A 23,288-nucleotide genomic window follows, 5' to 3' on the forward strand; every position below is an offset into this window, starting at 1 on the left:
TTCAGCCCGACAGTCCGTGCCATCGGGTGAGAAAGGCGACATCTCACTGATTCTGATGCGTCGGTGGCTCCGAGCTTTGTGTTTACGTCTTTGTGCAGAATCCGTGTTCCTGCTCTCATTTACTGTTTTAGCTGTTTGGTGGTTGTTAAAGTTTTGTGAGGTTTAACCTGAGATTCTGGCGTTGGTGCAAAATGCAGCTGCTCGCATTTTAACAAGAACTGGGAAATTTGAGCACATTACCCCTGTTCTGAGATGTCTTCACTGGCTACCTTGTCAGGTTCGAGCAGATTTTAAGGTCCTGCTGCTCACCTACAAGGCTTTAAACGGATTGGCACCTTCATACCTCTCCGACCTTTTACACCTTTATGTTCCATCTCGTGCTCTCCGATCTCAGGACTCTGGTCTTCTAAAAGTTCTTCGAGCCAGAAAAAAGACAATTGGAGAGCTTTTTCTTTTCATGCCCCGTTTCTGCGGAACAACCTCCCACAAGATATTCGGCAGGCTGCTCTGTGGAGGTTTTTAAAACCAAGTTGAAGACACATTTGTTCACCCAATCCTACATGTCTTAATTCTATGGCTTTTAGTTTTTACATTTTTATTGTTTTTAACTTGTATTGTGTCTTTTACCTGTATTGCTATGTATCGCTTTTATTTTATTTATCTCTTTAGTTGTACAGCACTTTGTTTGAAAGCGCTTTATAAATAAAGTTGTTATTATTATTATTATTATTATTATTACAAGGTCCACGTTTACGGGAACATCTGCTACAGATATGGGAGAATATTTGATTTCTATTGTAGACAGAAGCCACGGGTGTGTTCAGTCAAACGTTTAGAATAAACTTTGGTCTATAAATGTGTTTCATGATTTATTTTTAACTCCAACTGCTTATTTGTACTATGCTTTCATTTCAGAGTGCAATGAGAAATAAAAAGGATATTTTCAATAAAACTGTCACGATCCTTGGTCTGTGACTCAGTGTTTTCTGTTTTGTATTGTTAATCTTTGATTTCATGATGTATCTTTGTTTATTCTTACGTTTTGGTTCTGTGTTTTGTTGTACCTCTAAGTTCAGTCTATGTATTTCCTGCTTTGTTGTGAAGGTCCGTGTCTCATGTCAGTGTGTTTAGTTTGCGTTTCCTCTGTCTCGTCTTGTCAATCACTCCCAGATGTGTCTTCCTTCTGTGTCTTATTCCCTCGTTATCCCTCTGTGTATTTAAACCTTGTGTTTGCCTCTGTTAGTTGCTGGTTTGTCTGCGTATCTGTCAGGGTCCTGGGTCTCCTGATCTAGTGGTTTCAGTTCTTTGTGATTTTTGTGTTATGCCAGTTTAGTTTGTGAGTTATTCTATGCTTCCTAGGTTTTGATTCCCTGCCCCCCTTGTTTCTCTGTGCACTCTGTTCTGTGTTTAGTCTTCTCTGTCCATTTGTTCCACCCTGTGTTGTTGCCTTCTGTGTCTCCCTCTGTGTAACTGTCTATATAGTGATGTGTTGTGGTGCTTTGCTCCCACCCCTTGTGTTCTGTGTTTTCGTCTTCCCTTCGTGTACTTCTTCATATTCGTGTACTATTAGTTTTTAGGTTTTTGCTTAGTTTCCATGCTCACCTTCGCCATTTCTGTTTGTATCACCATGTGATGAATAAACTCACTTGCATCTGAGCTGCCTGCATAAAGGGTCCTTTAATAATTTACACACGGCTCGCAAACCGTGACAAAAACACTGGAAAAATTGGGCTGTTCTAAAACGTTTGACGGGTAGTGTATATATTTAGTTTATATATTTTCTTTATTTATAATAGTTTGTTTTATATTGTAGCAAAGTGTTACTTGGATACTTCTCTATGTGCTTCTTCATGTGCAATTTTGTTGCATTCTGAGCCTTAGAAATTTATTGGTGGTAGTGATGAACTGCTGTTAGAATCAAGTTAAATTCCGATAAATCAGACAATTACCTCTCCAGCTGTTGTTACAGTCTTTGTTTATCGGGTCCTTACAGGGTAAAAGATGACGACACCTAAAGAAATCCTTCTGGGGACTTTGGAGAATTTGGGACGTGATGACTTTGAAAAAATCACGTGGCATCTGAAGAATGGGTCTGTAGAAGGTTTACCAGCAATCCCAGAGAGTGAACTGGAGAATGCAGAGAGGACGGACATAGTGGATCTGATGTTTGATACCTACGCTATCAACACTTTTGAAGTCACTAAAAATCTTTTGGGGAGGTTAAACAGGAATGATCTGTTGGAGAATTTAAATAAAACCATCCCAGAACCCAAAGGTAAGTCAGGGAATGACTAAACAAAAAACACTTAAACAATAAAAACATTAGTTAACATTACACAGGTGCCATAAGCATCCATATAAATAATAAATCCAAAACACTTGCCAACACTTTCAGGAGTGAGAGACTGCAGAAAGCCTACAGTTTATATGTGTTTTATGTATCTGCACAAATAACCTCCTGTGTACACATGAATATCTGCTCTTTGGGTTGGTTTGATTAAAATGGGAGCAGCAGCAGGTTTTCAGCCCATTTTACAGATTTATATTGTCAGATTGGTTTTAGAGCTGTTTTATCAACATAAATGAGGCGACAACAACAGTTTGGGACACGTCACAAATATGATCAAAGTGATAGGGTTTCCGAAAGAGACTCAGGCGCAGGCCAGGGTATTCCTTTAAGCGAAGAACAGTGCGTTTATTTACAGTGAACACATTCACCAAGTGGCTACATACAACGTGCAGGGGAAACGGGTCCGGGTCGCCAGGGTCCGTGGGAAACAGGGTTGGGAGAAGGGTGCTCCACACTTTCTGTACAAATGTTCCTCCTCAATCACTCCTCTCAGAATCGGGTTCCAAAAAAACGATACTGATAGCTCAACGATCCAGCGAAGACTAGTGCAGACTCGCCATCTAAGTAGTGCAGTAATCAGCTGGGATCAGCGGCCGGTGCGGTGATGAGCAGGTGTGTGGGCCAGCAGCGGGAGCCCGCAATGAGCGTCGCCGCGGCGAGAGAGAGAGTGAGAGAGAGCAAACAAACCACAAACATATTGCACAATAGAGGATCGACCAGCGGGGCACAGGGACCATGACACAAAGTGCTTTTTCTTAAATCTATTTACTAGTTGAAGGTAAAGTTAAAAAAAATGGCTGCCATTTCTTTCTGCTGTTTGGAGACCCAAACAAAAAAATGCCCAGACAGTAAATGCTTTTTATTATGGTTGATAAACAGGACACTAAGGTGATTGGTCAAAAGTTTGAGGAAAGCCACAGTTCTCCTTGTTTGACTGAAATCCACCATTTCAGCTCACGTTTTTTCTTCTGCAGCTTTCTGGGAGATTCCACTTCAGCCTTCTGCTGGCAACGCTCCCGTTACCAAGCTTCCCTTAGGCAGCATCATTAGAAAACATAGCATACATTTACACTGCTATGCAGATGACACCCAGCTCTATCTGTCCATGAAGCCAGATAACACACACCAATTAGTTAAACTGCAGGAATGTCTTAAAGACATAAAGACCTGGATGGCCGCTAACTTTCTGCTTCTTAATTCACATCAAACTGAGGTTATTGTACTCGGCCCTGAAAATCTTAGAAATATGGTATCTAAGCAGATTCTTACTCTGGATGGCATTACCTTGGCCTCCAGTAACGCTGTGAGGAACCTTGGAGTCATTTTTGACCAGGACATGTCCTTCAACGCACATATTAAACAAATATGTAAGACTGCTTTCTTCCATTTGTGCAACATCTCTAAAGTTAGAAATATCCTGTCTCAGAGTGACGCTGAAAAACTAGTTCATGCATTTATTACTTCCAGGCTGGACTACTGTAATTCATTATTATCAGGAAGTCCAAAAAACTCACTGAAAAGCCTTCAGTTAATCCAAAATGCTGCAGCAAGAGTCCTGACAGGGACTAGAAAGAGAGAGCATATTTCTCCTGTTTTGGCTTCCCTTCATTGGCTTCCTGTTAAATCCAGAATTGAATTCAAAATCCTGCTCCTCACATACAAGGTCTTAAATAATCAGGCCCCATCTTATCTTAATGACCTTGTAGTACCATATCCCCCTATTAGAGCACTTCGCTCTCGCTCTGCAGGCCTACTTGTTGTTCACAGAGTATTTAAAAGTAGAATGGGAGGCAGAGCCTTCAGTTTTCAGGACCCAAAAAGATAGTTGGGTTTTTTTTCTGTTGTATTATTGTAAGTTCTTTACCTTACAATATAAAGCACATTGGGGTGACTGTTGTTGTTATTTGGAGGAATTTAAAAAAAACTTTTTTACTTGAAATTCTTTCATTTATTCTACATATTTATTCATTACTGGCTCCATAGTGTTGTTTATGTAATATGTGAAATGTTGCTAGTATTGATTTGGTGCTGTATAAATAAACACAATTAAATCAAATGTGTCTCTATAAAACCTGCCCTCAGTTATAACCCAAGTATCAGGGCTCAATGGCTCATGAAAAGGAATGGAGTCAAGCACAGAACCAAAAAAGTGACATTTAAAATAAATGTATTTTACTAGATTTCTCGACGGAGAAAGCTGAATCACGGCTAAATTCAACAGCAAGCGAGGTATTATGAGAAGTGCAGAGCTGAGGCCAGAACATAAGCTGAGGCAGGTCAAAGGAACAACAGGGGCAGAATCGGGCGAATAGAAACTATCCACGATCACTGGAACAAAGGAGATAATAATCAGAGTGGTCCACAGTGTAGTGAATGAGTCCAAGATTTAAAAACTAAGAGGTGTTACGTGGCTGCAGGTGGAGATCAGCTGGAGGAGGAGATGAATTAAATCTGGGTACAGAGTGAGATGTGGGTGCACAGGGAGGCAGGCAGGTGAGGATGGCAGTTTGCAAGAGTGAGTTTTCCCAGCAGTGGCAGGCCAGAATCCTGAGGCGTGACTTATGGCGAGAGTTGGAAGATGTATCCAGGTGCCGACTAGGGAACAGGAAAAGAGGGTTACGCGAAACAAGCTGAGGAGCACAAGACAAAATGTGAGGCAGAGAACTGACTGTGGTAAGCACACAATCTGGAGAAGGTTCATTGTGAGTGCTGCTCATAAATACTGCCGGAGTAATTGGCAACAGGTGAGGAGCATGGAGGAGTGAGGAGGGCTCCACCCAGGGGAGGAGAGCTGATGCTGTGGAAAGTTACTCAGACTCACCCGGATCATGACACCAAGAGTCCAGTGAACTGAACACATAACCACAGTAACCAGAATGCAGTTTTCTCATTTGTGTCATTTGCTGTTTATTCATGCAGAGATTCTCACTGAGTGTCAGCTCAAACTCAAGTCAGACCTGAAGCAGAAGTTCCAGTGTGTGCTCGAGGGGATTTCTACAACAGAAAACCCGACCCTCCTGAGTCAGATCTACACAGAGCTCTACATCACAGGGGGAGGGACTGCAGAGGTCAATGATGAACATGAGGTCAGACAGATTGAAACAGCATCCAGGAAACCAGACAGACCAGAAACAACCATCAGACAAGAAGACATCTTTAAACTCCCACCTGGAAGAGATAAACCAATCAGAACAGTGCTGACAATGGGAGTGGCTGGCATTGGGAAAACAGTCCTAACACAGAAGTTCACTCTGGACTGGGCTGAAGGCAAAGCCAACCAGGACATCCAGTTCATGTTTCCATTCACTTTCAGAAAGCTGAATCTGCTGAAAGAGGAAAAGTTCAGCTTGGTGGAACTTGTTCATCACTTCTTTACTGAAACCAAAGAAGCAGGAATCTGCAGCTTTGAAGACTTCCAGGTTGTGTTCATCTTTGATGGTCTGGATGAGTGTCGACCTCCTCTGGACTTCCACAAAACTACAATCCTGACTGACCCTAGAAAGTCCACCTCAGTGGATGTGCTGCTGATAAACCTCATCAGGGGGGAACTGCTTCCCTCTGCTCGCCTCTGGATAACCACACGACCCACGGCAGCCAATAAGATCCTTCGTGACATTGTTGACATGGTGACAGAGGTCAGAGGGTTCACTGACCCACAGAAGGAGGAGTACTTCAGGAAGAGATTCGGAGATGAGGAGCAGGCCAGCAGCATCATCTCCCACATCAAGACATCACGAAGCCTCCACATCATGTGCTACATCCCAGTCTTCTGCTGGATCACTGCTATAGTTCTGGAGTTTGTCATGAAGAACAAAGAGAGCAAAGATCTGCCTAAGACTCTCACAGAGCTCTACCTACGCCTTGTGCTATTTCACCTAAAAACGAAGGACATCAAGTATGATGGAGGAGCTGAGACAGAGTCATGCAGGAAGATCATTGAGTCTCTGGGAAAACTGGCCTTTGATCAGCTGCAGAAAGGAAACCTGATCTTCTATGAATCAGACCTGAAAGAGTGTGGCATCGATATCAGAGCAGCCTCAGTGTACTCAGGAGTGTTCACACAGATCTTTAAAGCTGATGAGTGTCACATGTTCAACAACGTTGTTTACTGTTTCATCCATCTGAGCATTCAGGAGTTCTTTGCTGCTCTTCATGTCTATCTGACCTTCATCAACTCTGGAGTCAACCTGCTTAAGAAACAATCTCCTCGCTTTAAAATCTTCCAGAAAACACTTACTGTAAAAGACTTCTACCAGAGTGCTGTGGACAAAGCCTTAGAGAGTCCAAATGGACACCTGGACTTGTTCCTCCGCTTCCTCCTGGGTCTTTCACTGCAGACCAATCAGGATCTCCTATGCATGCTGACACAGACAGGAAGTAGCTCACAGACCAATCAGGAAACAGTTCACTACATCAAGAAGAAGCTCAGTGGGAAACTGTCTGCAGAGAAAAGCATCAACCTGTTCCACTGTCTGAATGAACTGGATGATCGTTCTCTAGTGGAGGAGATCCAACAGTCCCTGAGATCAGGACGTCTCTCCACAGATCAACTGTCTCCTGCTCAGTGGTCGGCTCTGGTCTTCATCTTACTGTCATCAGATCTGGATGAGTTCGACCTGGAGAAATACTCCCGTTCAGAGAAGGCATTTTTGAAGCTGCTGCCAGTGGTCAAAGCATCCAAGAAAGTGCTGTAAGTGAATCTATGAACAAATATGTTTAATAATGCTAGATGAATAAAAGAATATGTCTCCATTGTTATTCTTCCTCAGGCTGAGAGATTGTAAACTCTCAAAAAGAAGCTTTGAAGCTTTGTCTGAAATTCTCAGCTCCCCATCCAATCATCTGAGAGAGCTGGACCTGAGCTCGAACAAGCTGCAGGATTCAGGATTGGATTTGCTGTGTGTTGGACTAAAGAGTCCTGACTGTAAACTTGAAACTCTCGGGTAAGGATACAGACTTTTTGACACTTTTTGACTCTTAAATCTGTAAGTTTATCTTGATGCGGACGTTCAAAGTTATCACAATTTTCCTTTTAAGTTCCTGAGTTTATATTTTTGACTGTCAGGTTGTCTGGACAGATGTTTTTATTTTATTTTATTTTTTTACTTGTCCCTAAAGTCAGAACTAAACCCACATGTAGATGACTTTCTGTTACTGGAGCAGCCTTCCTGAAGACAGCAGTGTGTTTTCATGCTTTTAAAGCCAAACTCACCTTTCTGACCTGGCTTTCATTTATTATCTATTTTTGTTTGTTTATTATATATTTATTTCTACTGTTTAACTACTGCTCACATCTTTTATCCTCCTTTTTAATTGTTCATTTCTTTTTACCCAGTGTTTCTATATTGCACTTTGTATTTGTCTATATTTATCATGCACTACTTTGCTCATTTATTGTTTGGTTTTAATGTTATTAAATTTCGGTTCTTTTGGTATTCTTTACGGCCAAAAAGACACGGCTCAAAAGTGGTCTTTTTACTTTTTAAGTTATTAAATTTGTAACTGTAGTGATTTGTGTGTGTGACAGAGAGGCACTGCCAGGGATTTTTGACACAAGTTGTTCTTGTAAAATCAGTCTGTGAAGGTTCTCAGACATCCAGGTCATCGTAGTCTAAGAAGCTTGGAAAGAAAAGCGTCTGGACTTCCTTGAAGATGTTTCACCTCTTATGAGAGAAGCGTCTTCAGTTCTAAGGGTCAAATGGTGGAGTGGGGCAGTCAGTGAAAGGGCAATGGTGGTGGCTCAGGGTTTGTATGTTTGGGGGGTTCAGAGGGAAAAGATGAATGTAGGTCTGGAGTTGCTGTGTGAGAGCAGGGAGTGAATCTGATCAAACATGAGTGTCATGAAGCCTGTTTGCAGTTATTTGCACTGTTTTCCACTCTGGATGTTGTTTCTGTTCAGCTGTGAGTAGAAAAGGCTCCATTCTACAAGCTGTTTGTGTTAGTTGTTCAATAGAAACATTATTTGGTGCTGATGTTGCACTTCTTTTAGTCACAACCAAAGAGTTTTTGAAGTCTGCATCAGACTGATTTAAATGACTTTTGAATATTACTTTAGATACTTAGATTTAAAGTTCTGAAAAAAGTTTAAATACAAAGATCAGTATTGTCTAATGTTTTGGCTGCAGTGTGTTTTTGCAGACAGGTATAACAGAACAGCTTTAGTGTTTAGATTTTTTAAACTTGAGTACGAACTTATACAAAATGCAGCAAGATATTAAAAGAAACGTTTGATTATAAAATTGACTATATTGGATTCATATCGATATCGGACATAAAAAGTGGCATCGTTCCATCTCTGCTTTGATTAGAGACACAGCTCTAATCAAAGAGGTGGTCCGCTTGCCTCCGCCCCAGAGAGAAGGGTTACATCTCCTGGGTTTAGGTGTTTTCCAATTTGTCATCATTTTGAAAAGTTTACATTTCTTCAGTGTTGAGCAGCAGAAATGAGACTTTCCTGTCAGAGGTCATTTTTGAAAAAATGAGAATCAACCATGAAAACCATGAATCAACATGTGAACATGAGCTGATGCTGCTGAAGTGAAGCAAAGTTACAGAGGTTTGATTACAGACACAGCTGAGAGTTTGTAATCTGTCATCATTTTAAAAAGTTTCCATGGAACAGCAGAAATGAGGCTTTACTGTCAGAGGCCGACAGCACTGAACACAACAGCAGACTGGTGGCTAATAAACAGTGAATGATGCAGAAACAGATGTTTGAAGCTGTTCTTGGAGTACACTGAGAGAGAGAGAGCTGTGCAGGCAGGAACAGCCAAAGTCAGAGAGAATTCATGAGCATATTGATCAAACGTGAAGCAGAGTTTGGATCTTCTTTTGCTGCTGCTTCACTCAGTTTTGGTTGGAGACAGATGAAACCTGCAGCTTCAGGATCTGTGAGCTGTCCACTTTCAGCCCCGACGGCGTGTCCGTGTACGTGCCGTGGAGTGAACGATCCACGCTCTGTGTTTCCATCTTTGTGTGTTTAGCTGCTCTCATTTACTGTTTTAGCTGTTTGCTGCTTGTTGAAATAGTTTGTGAGCTTTAACCTGAGATTCTGGCAAAATACATTTATATTAAACATCGATTCAGGATTGAATGAATCAACATCGTTTTATTCAAATTAAAACCATTTAAATGGGAACATGAATTTTTTACAGCCGCCTCTAATGCTGGGTAATGTCAGCTGGTCCATGTGCAGCTGGCTGTGAGGCTCAGGGAGCGTCTACAAAGTGCAACACTGAAAGAACATCATCCAAATTCAAATTTCAAATTCAAATTTTTATTTGTCACGTACACAGTCATACACAGTACGATATGTAGTGAAATGCTTTGACAACTGCTCGTGACCTAAAGAAAACAAAAAAGGAAAAGGCTATGAATAAGATAGGAAATAAATATGAAAAATTAAAAAGGGTAAATTTAACTAGGAAGGAATAAAATATAAATTAAGGTTAAAAATGAAATAACTGTACAACACACTGGGAAAGAATAAGATAAAATATATAAATTAAATTGAAAATAAAATAACTGTACAACAAAATACACAATATAGAACTATATAAGAATGTATGAACAAAATACACAAGAAGTATAAATAAATATATACTGTTACGTTCTGGTCCCGGCAAGTAAATAAACGTAACAAATAGTTGCCCCACTCACTTCCCACCCACGCACAAACCCCAACAACGACACCTTTTTTAAGTATTTAAGCAGCCATTTATTTTCATCAGCAGTGAGCAATGCCAAAACAATAAACAAAACTCCCTATAAAACAATCCCTAGTCTTCCCTACACCAAAATAAAAAGAAGCCAAAACAAAAGACAAGTCACTTACCTAACTATCTAACGAAAAACAGGAGAAAACTTGTTCAACAAAAGAAAACGGCTTCTCACGCCTACTAGGCTGCGACAGTGAAAGTTATACAACAAAGGAACAAAAAAAGTGACCGCCACTGGTTAACTTATTTACAATTATTTACATGGCAAGGCTAGAGGTACACGTGAATACTCCAGCCTGCACTACAATGACACAACACACAACTCTGTGACCGAGTCAACGGGGTTCCAAACAGCACTCCCAGGTGACTGTCATCCGGACGTTAAGTACTGGAGGTGGTCCATCAATTATCCAGTCGGAAGGTGTGTAGAGACTCCACCCAGATACCTAGCAGCCACGCCCAGGTGTCCACCTCCTAGGAGAGAAAAAAGGGAAAATACCGCCACCATCCTCCGGTGGGAGGCACAACACCAACAAACACATCACTGGGTCATAACAGTTTCCCCCACCCAAAAAAAAATCAAACATCCAACCCCACACAAAGATGTTTGATTTACGACCTAGAGAGGGCATCAGCCATAACATTCTCTAAGCTCTTATATATCGGATCTCAATGTTGAAATCCTGTAGGAGTAAGGACCAACGCATGAGGCGCTGGTTGCTGTTTTAGAAATGTTCTAGAAAAGAAACAGACTGGGTGGTCAATGCCATTTTCATCCTCCTGCACGAGCACTGCACCCGCCCCCAAAACACTGGCGTCCACCTCTGAATCCTTGTCTTTTTCTAGCAGGTGGCCTGGTTTCAGCATTTTGCTGCTGACTGTCCTGAAAAGTGAATCTACTTGGGTCTGATTGCATGGTGGCTTCAGCGACCCTTGTGGTTTGAATATTTGTTCTTCTCGTCCCCCTGGGCTGCCTCCTATTCTGCTGCTGCTGTTGCTGGGATCCACTCGCACCTCTCCTCTGCCTAAATGTCTTTACACTGACGGTTTGAACAGCCTTTGATGTGGCACGATCGAAACCACTGTTATCTGTAAGTGGTATATCGACTACTTCTGGCGACGGAAAAACTGTGCCGCCAGCTAGATCGTTTCCCAAGATGATGTCAATACCTGCAACCGGTAACTGGGGTCGCACCCCAAGCTTAACCTCACCAGACAAAAACTGAGACGAAAGCTGCACCAAGTGTAAAGGAACCCGTATTACACACATCCTAACTCCCCAGGCTAACACATCCGCCCCACAACAGGATTGAGCTGAAAACGGTAAGACCCCCTCACGAATGAGCGACTGTTTCGCACCAGTGTCTCGCAAAATACTGACAGGAGTCCGCCGATCTTCTCCTATCAAGGAAACAAAACCGTTTGACACAAACGGCTTAAACTCCTTATCTACTTTATCATTTTCGGGTGCCATCACCTCCCCCCAAGTAGGAGAGTTTGTCTGTAGAAGGTTTATTGGGGAAGGAGATGTACCCTCCCTGGTCATTTCTTTTCTCTTCAGAGCAGGGCAAACCGCAATAAGGTGTCCCTGCTCATGGCAAAAAAAACACACGCGGTTCTCAACGGATGAGGGGATGGCACGGCGGGTGCCCCTTGGAGACCATCGGGGCGGGCCACCGGAAGACGGAAAACTGTGAGCAGGAGCCGAAAACACCACTTTATGTGTCAACACAAACTCATCAGCCCGTATAGCAGCAGCGGCGAGAGTCGTAACCTTCTGTTCGTTTAAGTAGGTTACCACAGTGTCTGGTAGTTGATTTTTAAACTCTTCTAACGTCACCAACTCACGCAGGTCTTCCAAGGTTTTTACTTCTGTAGCATGACACCACTTATCAAACAGAGTTTTCTTTTCTCTGGCAAACTCCACATAGGTCTGGTTGGCGGATTTTTTCCCATCCCTAAATCTCTGCCTGTAAGCCTCTGGCACAAGCTCGTAAGCGCGCAGGACAGCAGCCTTCACCGTATCATAGTCAAAACTGTCCTCCAGAGAAAGAGCGGTGCATACCTCTTGAGCTTTCCCCACCAATCTACATTGGAGTAAAAGAGACCACACATCCTTTGGCCAGTGCAGCGCACCTGCGATACGTTCAAACACTGTGAAATACGAATCCACCTCAGTTTCCCGAAACGCCGGCACCATTTTGATGTGTTTACTCACATCAAAGCCACCACCTGGCATCGGGGCCGGTGGCTGCGGAGATGGCGACTGCGGGGATGATGACTCCGGGGAGGGTACCTGCGGGGATGATGACTCCGGGGAGGGTACCTGCGGGGATGGTGACTGCGGGGCTAACCGAGGTACAGGAGGGCTGGCAGACACAGAGGCTCCCCTCTCTACCTCCAGAGCCCTGATCCTCAAGTGCATAGCGTCCACCTCCAACTGCTGTTTCTTTAGCTCCACCTCCTTAATGCGCAGCGTTAACCGCAGCTCCTCCACAGAAGGGCTAGGTGGAAAAGGGAGATTTTTCAGTGGGGCAGAAACACCAGCAACAGCCCCCAGCTCAACCCCCCCTGCAGGACCCGGCTCACCAAACAACCCCCTGTCCGTCAACTGGACACACAGGAGCTCCCTAAGCTCTTTCTTCTTCGCAGTCAACGGCACAGTCACATCAAAGAATTCAGCCACAAGCAAGAGGTCAGCCTTTTTACACCTGTCCAACTTCTCCGCAGACGGGCTCAGAGTGAAGTCCTCCAACTTAAACTCCATCCTAACACACACACACACACCCCCCCCACACAAGAAAAAACCGCCAACCAAGAAAACAAGCCACAAAAAGAACACAAAAGAGACGAGCCCCCAATATGTTACGTTCTGGTCCCGGCAAGTAAATAAACGTAACAAATAGTTGCCCCACTCACTTCCCACCCACGCACAAACCCCAACAACGACACCTTTTTTAAGTATTTAAGCAGCCATTTATTTTCATCAGCAGTGAGCAATGCCAAAACAATAAACAAAACTCCCTATAAAACAATCCCTAGTCTTCCCTACACCAAAATAAAAAGAAGCCAAAACAAAAGACAAGTCACTTACCTAACTATCTAACGAAAAACAGGAGAAAACTTGTTCAACAAAAGAAAACGGCTTCTCACGCCTACTAGGCTGCGACAGTGAAAGTTATACAACAAAGGAACAAAAAAAGTGACCGCCACTGGTTAACTTATTTACAATTATTTACATGGCAAGGCTAGAGGTACACGTGAATACTCCAGCCTGCACTACAATGACACAACACACAACTCTGTGACCGAGTCAACGGGGTTCCAAACAGCACTCCCAGGTGACTGTCATCCGGACGTTAAGTACTGGAGGTGGTCCATCAATTATCCAGTCGGAAGGTGTGTAGAGACTCCACCCAGATACCTAGCAGCCACGCCCAGGTGTCCACCTCCTAGGAGAGAAAAAAGGGAAAATACCGCCACCATCCTCCGGTGGGAGGCACAACACCAACAAACACATCACTGGGTCATAACAATACACAATAACAGCAGCAGTGATTTAAGTGATGAAGTGAAAACAATGTCCAGAATGACCAGTGTGTGTGTAAGAACTATATGTGTGGGTCAGTACTGTGTGGTGGTGTGATTGAGAGACCGTATCGCCTGCGGGAAGAAGCTCCTCCTCAGTCTCTCTGTGTTGGTCTTCAGGGAGCGGAATCGCTTTCCTGACCTCAACAGAGAGAACAGTCCGTTGTTGGGATGGCTGAGGTCCTTCACGATCTTCCTGGCCTTGGTCCAGCACCGCCTGCTGTAGATTGAGTGCAGGTCAGGGAGCTTGGAGCGGATGGTGCGCTCAGCTGATCGCACAACCCTCTGTAGAGCTCGTCTGTCCTGCATGGTGCTGTTCCCGAACCAGGTTAAGATGTTTCCCGTCAGGATGCTCTCTATGGTGCACGAGTAAAAGTTCCTGAGCACCTTGGAGGGCAGTTGGAAGTCTCTCAAGCGTCTGAGGTGGTAGAGACGCTGACGGGCCTTTTTCACCACGGAGTTGATGTGACAGGACCATGACAGGTCCTGCGTGATGTGAACTCCGAGGTATTTGAAGCTGTCCACTCTCTCCACTGGGCACTCGTTGATGACGGGGGTCTGGTAGTTCCTCTCCTGCTTAGTGCTGAAGTCCACTATCAGCTCCTTTGTCTTACTGACGTTTAGAAGGATATTTATATCCATAAATATTGAGTAAGAACTGGACTCTCATACAGCGAGACTCGAATGCCTTTAAACATCAGCTTATCCTCCTGATCCAAGTCCAACACTGAGTTTGTAAAAACATGTTTGTCAATCATTTTGTTTGGTTTCTGAGGAAAATGATTCAATAACTTGCTGCTAATACACAACATTTCATCATATTTCCTCATAACCCTCTTTTGTCTGACCATTTGATCCCATTTGAATTTGCAATAAAGGATCCACAGAGTTTGGTGACAATAATGACAGTAGATGTTTGTGTGAAAGTGCTGGAAGCAAATGAGTGTGTGATGTTCTTTCAGTGTTGCACTTTGTAGACGCTCCCTGAGCACTGGTCTCACAGCCAGCTGCACATAGAGACCAGTGTTGTTAGTCCAGGTCAGAAGATGACTTGTTGGAATGAAAATGAGCTTGTAGTTTGTCGGCTTTAATAATGTGACTGGAAAAAGGTGTTGGACTTCAAATATGTCCATTTCTGTCACACTTCACCTTTAAAAGTGAAGCCATGTGGTTCCTGGAAGGAAAAACACGACTTTTTCAAGTCTTTGTCCTGTTTTTATGAGAAATGTACGACTTTAATGTGAAACATTCAGAGTTTTTTCTCTTGTTGTGTTTGTTTGAAGCTGCTTCCTGTTGGCTTCAGCTGTTTGGAGTTTCCATTTTCTAAACTTCTACATTCTGAACCTTCTTCAGCTCTGAACAGATGATGAAACACTGAATGATTTCAAGCACTTTGTCTAATAAACTTACATCTTTCATTCTTTATACAGATTGAAGGTCTGTAGGTTGTCAGATATTGGCCTTGAGTTACAGGAACTGCAATGCAGAAATGTAGATTAAAATAAGAACTGCAATTAGGAAGCACAAAACAAAACCCAAGCAAGCAAACAAACAGACAACAACATAACAAAAAGAAAAGAAAACAAAAACTTTATGTAATATTAAATAACATGTGACAAACTTAGCCGTAAATGGACAAAACGAAACAGACCTATGCTAAATTATTGAAACAGTAAAGCATGTATGGGTCGCCAACGCTCAGTAAACAATTCTCTCTGAATCTGCAGAGCAGATGTTGTTTCCTCCATCTGGTAAATTTCTCTTGCTTTATCAATCCACATATTATATGAAGGTGGGTCAAGATTCAGCCATTTAATAGTGATACACTTTAGTGCTGCTGTAAGCAAGATTCTTAAGAGATACTTTTTATTGTTTCCCGCAAAACCCTTTGGTAAGACTCCTAAAATGGCTAACTGTTGGTCTTTTGTTAATGGTTGTTGGAAAACTGTACTGAGAACTTTAAATATGTCATTCCAAAGTGAGCAGATTTTTGGGCATGACCAGAATATATGTGAGTGGGTTCCTAAAGAAGTACCACAATTTCGCCAGCAGGTGTCAGGATTTGTAGGCTTCATTTTGGCAATTATCTCTGGGGTTCTAAAATATCTCATGACCACCTTCCATTTAAATCCTCTCCACAGCCCAGAATTAGTCACCAGATGGGCTTCACCGAACACCTCTTCTGTCACGGTTTGCCGGGGCAAGCCGTGTGGAATACGAGATAGGACCCAAAATGCGGCAGCTCTGGTGCAGATGAGTGTTTATTTAACAACCGAAAATACAAACAGCAATGGCGTGGGTACCGTGAAACAGGAAAACCTAAACTGGGTAGAACTAACAAGACAAACCAGAACGAAGATGCGGGGAGATCCGGAGAAATATACACGGAGAGACAAAAACACCGAAGCACAAGAAAGCCCCAAAACAAAACACGAGCCCCAAAAAAGAACAATTCAGGGGGCCGACAGCACAGGAGGCCAAAACAGAAGAGTTCAGGGGGCCGGCCAGGGGGCCGACAGCACAGGAGTCCAAAACAGAAGAGTTCAGGGGGCCGGCCAGGGGGCCGACCGTGCGGACGGCAACGGCGACGACGTGGAAACAGTCCGGGACGCCGGCCGTGCGGAAGGCAACGGCGGCGACGAAGGAGACGACGGAGCAGTTCAGGGGGCCGACGGCGCGGAAGGCAACGGCGGCGACGAAGGAGACGACGGAGCAGTTCAGGAGGCCGGCCGCGCGGAAGGCAGCGGCGGCGACGAAGGACACGACGGAGCAGTTCAGGAGGCCCGCCGCGCGGAAGGCAGCGGCGGCGACGAAGGAGACGATGGAGCAGTTCAGGAGGCCGGCCGCGCGGAAGGCAGCGGCGGCGCTCCAGTGTCAAGCGCACTGGCCGAGGCCCGGTGGGCACAGGACCAGACGAGGCAGGACCAGACGGACCAGACGGGGCAGGACCAGACGGACCAGACGAGGCAGGACCAGACGAGGCTGGACCAGACGGTGGCGTGGCAGCCACAGACGACGGAGCCGGACCAGGCGAAGACGAAGACCCGGAAGAGGCTGGACCAGGCGAAGCACAGGCTGGAGCCGGACCGGGCGAAGCACAGGCTGAAGCCGGACCGGGCGAAGCACAGGCAGAAGCTGGACCAGGCGTGGCAGAGGCGGAGGCCGGACCAGACGAGGACGAAGACTCGGATGAAGCTGGACCAGGCGACGACGAAGCAGCAGCTGAGGCAGAGACTGGACCAGGCGACGGCGAAACAGGAGCTAAGGCTGAGGCTGGACCAGGCGACGGCGAAGCAGAAGCAGAAGCCGAAGCTGGACCAGGCGAAGCAGGAGCAGAAGGCGGCCGGACGGGCTCCTCAGGCCCTCCAGCTGACGTGGCTTGAGGCCGGACGGGCTCCTCGGGCCCTCCAGCTGACGTGGCTTGAGGCCGGACGGGCTCCTCGGGCCCTCCAGCGGAGACAGGTGGTTGAACGGGCTCCTCGGGCCCTCCAGCGGAGACAGGAGGCTGAACGGGCTCCTCGGGCCCTCCAGCGGAGACAGGTGGCTGAACGGGCTCCTCGGGCCCTCCAGCGGAGACAGGAGGCTGAACGGGCTCCTCGGGCCCTCCAGCGGACGAGGCAGGAAGCGAAGGCCAGAGCGGTCCCTCGGACCCTCCAGCGGAAACAGAAGACGAAGGCCGGAGCGGTCCCTTGGACCCTCCAGCGGAAACAGGAGACGAAGGCCGGAGCGGTCCCTCGGACCCTCCAGCGGAGACTTGAGACGAAGGCCGGAGCGGTCCCTCGGACCCTCCAGCGGAGACACGAGACGAGGGCTGGACAGGCCCCAGACTGGAACTTAGGCTGTCTCCCTGCATTATGTGAGTGTGCGAAACCGGTGACACTGGAGCTACGGGGGCCTGAGCTACAGGTTGCACTGGAGCTACAGGGGCCTGCGCTACAGGTTGCACTGGAGCTACGGGGGCCTGAGCTACAGGTTGCACTGGAGCTACAGGGGCCTGAGCTACAGGTTGCACTAGAGCTACGGGGGCCTGAGCTACAGGTGACCCTGGAGGCACTGGAGCGTGAACTGAAACAGGCACTGGAGTGTGAGCTGAAACAGGCACTGGAGCGTGAGCTGAAACAGGCACTGGAGACTGAGCTGAAACAGGCACTGGAGACTGAGCTGAAACAGGCACTGGAGACTGAGCTGAGAGGGGCTGCTGAGCAGGTGATATGCTGTTCCCGATATCATCTGCCGCACAGAACACCGCCCCTGAATGAACAGTCAAACAGTCTGAAAACGGAAAGGAATCCTCACTCACCACAGCCGGCGATTTAGAAGTCCGAACGTCCGGCTGTGGGGTGGCGCGCCGACGGCGCGATCGACGTTTCCTCCCCGCAGACGGCTCCAACGGGCCGGGCAAAACTACATCCGGTAGGTGAGGCTGCGAGGTAGTAGTGGCGGAGAGAAGGTGTGGTGTGAGGTGGAGAAAGGCCTGCATGGTCGGGGGAAGCGATTCCAATAGCCATGGCAGGCCGGAAAAGAGCCGTTGCAGCCGGTCTTCCGCTGCGCGGCGAAGCTCTTCCGGGGGGTGTTCCAGCCATAGGCTGAGAAGATTCTCCACAGTGAAAATGATGTCGTCCTTTAGCTCCGCAGAAGGGTTGTAAGCTGCTGGGTCCATAGTGTCTGCGCCAGTGTCTGCGCCTGAGTCCTCCACACACTCTCCATACGGTCAGCTACTGCGACCGTGACACTAAACTACATGCTGTGTACAGCCACTCTCCTGAGCCTGTATTATATACACAGCGGTTACAATGACAAACTGAATACAATCTCATATCTACAAAACAAGATTAGTCAAAGTTGCAGCTACGCTTATGAACATGGAGAAAAAACAGGCGAGTTATCAGCTCACCAGCTGCGACTAAGAACAGCTAACCAACTATCCTTGAGATCTACAATGACCAGGGAATAAGGTCTACAGACAACCAAACTATCCTTGAGATCCACAATGATTTCAATAAGGTGTTTGATATTCCCTCCTTGGGAGAAGATGCGATCGCTAGTCTGGAGGAACCTGTCTCTAATGTTGGAATTGAAACGGCCGTACGGAGCATGCAGTCTGGAAAATCTGCTGCCCCGACGGGTATCCATCTGATTTTTTCATAAAGTTTTCTGACCGACTGAATTCACTGTTAAAATCAACTTTTGAAGAATCCTTCCTCTCACAGTCGTTGCCTCCAACAATGCATCAAGCAGTGATGTGTTTAATTGTAAAACAGGAAAAAGACCATTTAGATTGTCGTTCATGTCGTTTAATATCTTTGTTCAACACAGACACCAAGATCCTGGCTCAAGTGTTGGCCCGTCGCTTACACAAGTATTTGTCCTCCATTATTTCACCAGACGGGCTTTATTAGGCACTCTTTTTTGAACATTAGAGCTCTATTAAATATCATTTATACCCATGTTAAAGGTGATACATTGGAAACCGTAATTTGGCTTGACGCAGAAAAGGCGTTGGATCGGGCGAGATGGGATTTTTTTTTATACGCTTAAAAAATGTGGCTTTAATTTTGTATCTTGGATAAAAGTATTGTATTGCTCCCCTCTAACAGCCGTCCGGACTAACAATAATCTGCCCCCCAGGACAGGGATGCCCTCTGTCTCCTTTTTGCCATTGAACCGCTAGCTGTTGCTCTGAGACAATGTGTTGGTGTTGAGGGAAAACATCGAGGGGGTATCGAACATGAAGTCTCTCTTTATGCCGACAACATGATTTTATTTATTTCCAACCCATCGAACAGCCTCCGCAAACTTTTGGATAGACTTAAAATAATAATAATAATAATACGTTTTATTTATAGGCGCCTTTAAGAGCCTCAAGGTCACCTTAATGCATACTTAAGGAATTTGGGACAATTTCTGGATATAAAGTGAATTTTGGGAAGAGCGAGGCAAAGTCTATCTGTACAACAACCGTGGAGTTTTGTGTATTTTAGCCCCTTTTAAACCCAGCTATAACAAGTTTAAGTACTCGGGCATCTGGGTGACAAGAAAACCACAAAGACTTGTATAAAACTATCTTCCTTTATTGTCGAAGCTTAAAGAGGATTTTGGAAAATGTGAGTTTTGCCTCTTTATATTTATGGTGGGGATGCAGAACAAGGAGCAAAGATGAATGTGATGCTGAATCAGCAGAAGACTTGGACTCATTTGATTCCAGCTTTGATATCATTGATTTCAATATGTCCATTTCTGTCACACTTCACCTTTAAAAGTGAAGCCATGTGGTTCCTGGAAGGAAACACACGACTTTTTCAAGTCTTTGTCCTGTTTTTATGAGAAATGTACGACTTTAATGTGAAACATTCAGAGTTTTTTCTCTTGTTGTGTTTGTTTGAAGCTGCTTCCTGTTGGCTTCAGCTGTTTGGAGTTTCCATTTTCTAAACTTCTACATTCTGAACCTTCTTCAGCTCTGAACAGATGATGAAACACTGAATGATTTCAAGCTCTTTGTCTAATAAACTTACATCTTTCATTCTTTATACAGATTGATGGGCTGTGGTTTGTCAGAGATCAGCTGTGATTATCTGGCAGCAGCACTGAAGTCCAACCCCTCCAATCTGAGAGAGCTGGACCTGTACAACAACTACAAGCTGCAGGGTCCAGGAGTGAAGCATCTGTGTGGTTTCCTGGAGAGTCCAGGATGTAAACTTGAAACTCTGAGGTCAGTCAGCATGTTTTAGTTGTGCTGAGATGAATATGATGTGAAAGTTGTGCTGACACTAAACTGCAGACATCAGGCTGATATTATACTGATCCACACTGAGGATCTTCATGGTAAAGTCTGTTTTCTTCTTCTCTGGTTTAGTCCATTGACTGCAGCAGAACAATGTTCACATTTCAAACAGTGATACTCAACGTATGGCCCGCGGCCCACACGCGGCCTGCCCACCTTTCCTGATTCAGAGAGAGGGGACCCTGATTAACTGTGTAGCTTCTTCCTCACAGTTCTAAGTATCAGACACAACAATGAATAATCCACAGCTGACTGTCTTTAGCAGGTCAAAGGTCACGGCACACAGCAGACAGTCAGAAATATTCTAACTCTGATCATTTATCAGTTGTGACACTGTGAGACTTGATCAGAGGTGTGATCATCACAGCAGAGGCCTTTGTGTCAAAGTCACTGAGGATCAAACAGAAACACATGAAGCAGATTTTCCTCTTCTGGCTTTTTATAGCAGATAACCTTCAAAATATTCTGCAGTCGATCAAAAACTGAAGCAAACCATGAAGCAACATGTGAACATGATCTGATGCTGCTGAAGTGAAGCAAAGTTACAGAGGTTTGATTACAGACACAGCTGAGAGTTTGTAATCTGTCATCATTTTAAAAAGTTTCCATGGAACAGCAGAAATGAGGCTTTACTGTCAGAGGCCGACAGCACTGAACACAACAGCAGACTGGTGGCTAATAAACAGTGAATGATGCAGAAACAGATGTTTGAAGCTGTTCTTGGAGTACACTGAGAGAGAGAGAGCTGTGCAGGCAGGAACAGCCAAAGTCAGAGAGAATTCATGAGCATATTTATCAAACGTGAAGCAGAGTTTGGATCTTCTTTTGCTGCTGCTTCACTCAGTTTTGGTTGGAGACAGATGAAACCTGCAGCTTCAGGATCTGTGAGCTGTCCACTTTCAGCCCCGACGGCGTGTCCGTGTACGTGCCGTCGAGTGAACGATCCACGCTCTGTGTTTCCATCTTTGTGTGTTTAGCTGCTCTCATTTACTGTTTTAGCTGTTTGCTGCTTGTTGAAATAGTTTGTGAGCTTTAACCTGAGATTCTGGCAAAATACATTTATATTAAACATCGATTCAGGATCGAATGAATCAACATCGTTTTATTCAAATTAAAACCATTTAAATGGGAACATGAATTTTTTACAGCTGCCTCTAATGCTGGGTAATGTCAGCTGGTCCATGTGCAGCTGGCTGTGAGGCTCAGGGAGCGTCTACAAAGTGCAACACTGAAAGAACATCATCCATAAATATTGAGTAAGAACTGGACTCTCATACAGCGAGACTCAAATGCCTTTAAACATCAGCTTATCCTGCTGATCCAAGTCCAACACTGAGTTTGTAAAAACATGTTTGTCAATCATTTTGTTTGGTTTCTGAGGAAAATGATTCAATAACTTGCTGCTAATACACAACATTTCATCATATTTCCTCATAACCCTCTTTTGTCTGACCATTTGATCCCATTTGAATTTGCAATAAAGGATCCACAGAGTTTGGTGACAATAATGACAGTAGATGTTTGTGTGAAAGTGCTGGAAGCAAATGAGTGTGTGATGTTCTTTCAGTGTTGCACTTTGTAGACGCTCCCTGAGCACTGGTCTCACAGCCAGCTGCACATAGAGACCAGTGTTGTTAGTCCAGGTCAGAAGATGACTTGTTGGAATGAAAATGAGCTTGTAGTTTGTCTGCTTTAATAATGTGACTGGAAAAAGGTGTTGGACTTCAAATATGTCCATTTCTGTCACACTTCACCTTTAAAAGTGAAGCCATGTGGTTCCTGGAAGGAAAAACACGACTTGAGGTTCTGGGGGCGCTCCATCTCTGGGCTGGGGCCCTGGCCGGTCCTCGGGGGCTTGGGTCCTGGTTGGTGTGTTGCCGGGGTTGTGGGCGGGCGGGTGCATGGGGGCCCAGCCCTGGCGCGGGGTGCCGCCGGTGCATCGAGCCACCTGGGGGGCTCTTCAACTGGTGGGGGAGATTGTCACATCTTGCAGGAGCTTTCCTCTCTTCAGGAACTCTCTCTGCAGGAAGGGGAGATACAGGAGAGGTGGAGGAAGATCTCAGCCTGGGCGTCTATTGTCTTATGTAGTCTGGAAGATGAGTGGATGGTGGGGTGGGTGCAGTTTTCTCTGTGGTGGGGTTGGGTGGACTGTCCCAGGCTCTGTGGGGCCGGGAGGCGCTGCTGCACTGGTCCCCGGTCTGGATGGGCCTGGGCCCCCTTTCCCTGGCGGGTCGCGGAGTATGGGGGTGCCTACTGGGGTCAGCGGGGGAGCTGGCCCCAGGGAGGGGTCACTTGCCCCTCCCTTCCTTCCCTCCCCATCTCCAGCTGCCTCCCTCTTCCCGCTCCACCACAACCACCCACACATGCAGGGCCTTGGAGTAGGGGTATGTCACCAGGGTGCAGAGGAGGCTACCCCCCCTTCTGTCTTCTTCTGGCTGCCTCTGCCTCAATTTTATCCCACAACTTAGACATTCACATTACTCACACTCTCATTACACATACATATAGGATCTTGGGGGTGGGCACGATACATGGAATCCAGGTTACCATCAGGGTGTACACCTCACCCCTGGCGTCGTTGCCCACCTCTCAATTTTAAATACACTTAGACATTGAGGGCTATCAGGAGGGACTATGCGCTTACCTGCTGCTCTCTGGCAGGTAGCTCCATGCCCTCCTGGGTTTTAAATGCACCTTAGAACACACATGCATCAACACTACAATGAGCGGGTGGAGGGAGGTTTGGAGTCTTCTCTCACCTCCGTTCTCTGCGACCTGCTGGAGCGGGGGGGCTAGGAGGAGGAGTTGGCCGTCCGACTGCGGTCTGGAGTGTGGGGCCTCCCTGCTGCTG

The 23,288-nt window shown here is 45.6% G+C and overlaps 2 protein-coding genes across 2 annotated transcripts; one reads left to right on the forward strand and one right to left on the reverse strand.

Annotated features, from left to right (window-relative positions):
* The first annotated feature begins 2,001 nt into the window (after positions 1-2,001).
* LOC147302855 (protein NLRC3-like) lies at positions 2,002-20,384 on the forward strand. Its single transcript, XM_086283604.1, has 4 exons — positions 2,002-2,275; positions 5,270-7,040; positions 7,120-7,293; positions 20,189-20,384. Exons 1-4 carry the CDS (start codon positions 2,002-2,004, stop codon positions 20,382-20,384), a joined length of 2,415 nt encoding a protein of 804 aa, XP_086139730.1.
* Positions 10,044-12,835, reverse strand: LOC147302856 (uncharacterized). Its single transcript, XM_086282130.1, has one exon. The coding sequence runs from the start codon at positions 12,833-12,835 to the stop codon at positions 10,841-10,843; it is 1,995 nt and encodes a 664-aa protein (XP_086138256.1). The 3' UTR covers positions 10,044-10,840.
* Positions 20,385-23,288: the final 2,904 nt, after the last annotated feature.

The sequence above is a fragment of the Aulonocara sp. 'chitande type north' Nkhata Bay genome, linkage group LG23 (genome assembly GCF_057382095.1).
Source record: "Aulonocara sp. 'chitande type north' Nkhata Bay isolate Kocher_YH1m ecotype deep benthic linkage group LG23, A_spYH_male_GT1.1, whole genome shotgun sequence".
NCBI lineage: Eukaryota > Metazoa > Chordata > Actinopteri > Cichliformes > Cichlidae > Aulonocara > Aulonocara sp. 'chitande type north' Nkhata Bay.

Bases quoted from the DNA above. Each gene is read 5' to 3' on its own strand.
- LOC147302855 (XM_086283604.1), top strand. From the start codon at position 2,002: ATGACGACACCTAAAGAAATCCTTCTGGGGACTTTGGAGAATTTGGGA. The intron at 2,276-5,269 runs GTAAGTCAGGGA...TTATTCATGCAG, and splicing joins AACCATCCCAGAACCCAAAG to AGATTCTCACTGAGTGTCAG. The intron at 7,041-7,119 runs GTAAGTGAATCT...ATTCTTCCTCAG, and splicing joins AAAGCATCCAAGAAAGTGCT to GCTGAGAGATTGTAAACTCT.
- LOC147302856 (XM_086282130.1), bottom strand. From the start codon at position 12,835: ATGGAGTTTAAGTTGGAGGACTTCACTCTGAGCCCGTCTGCGGAGAAG.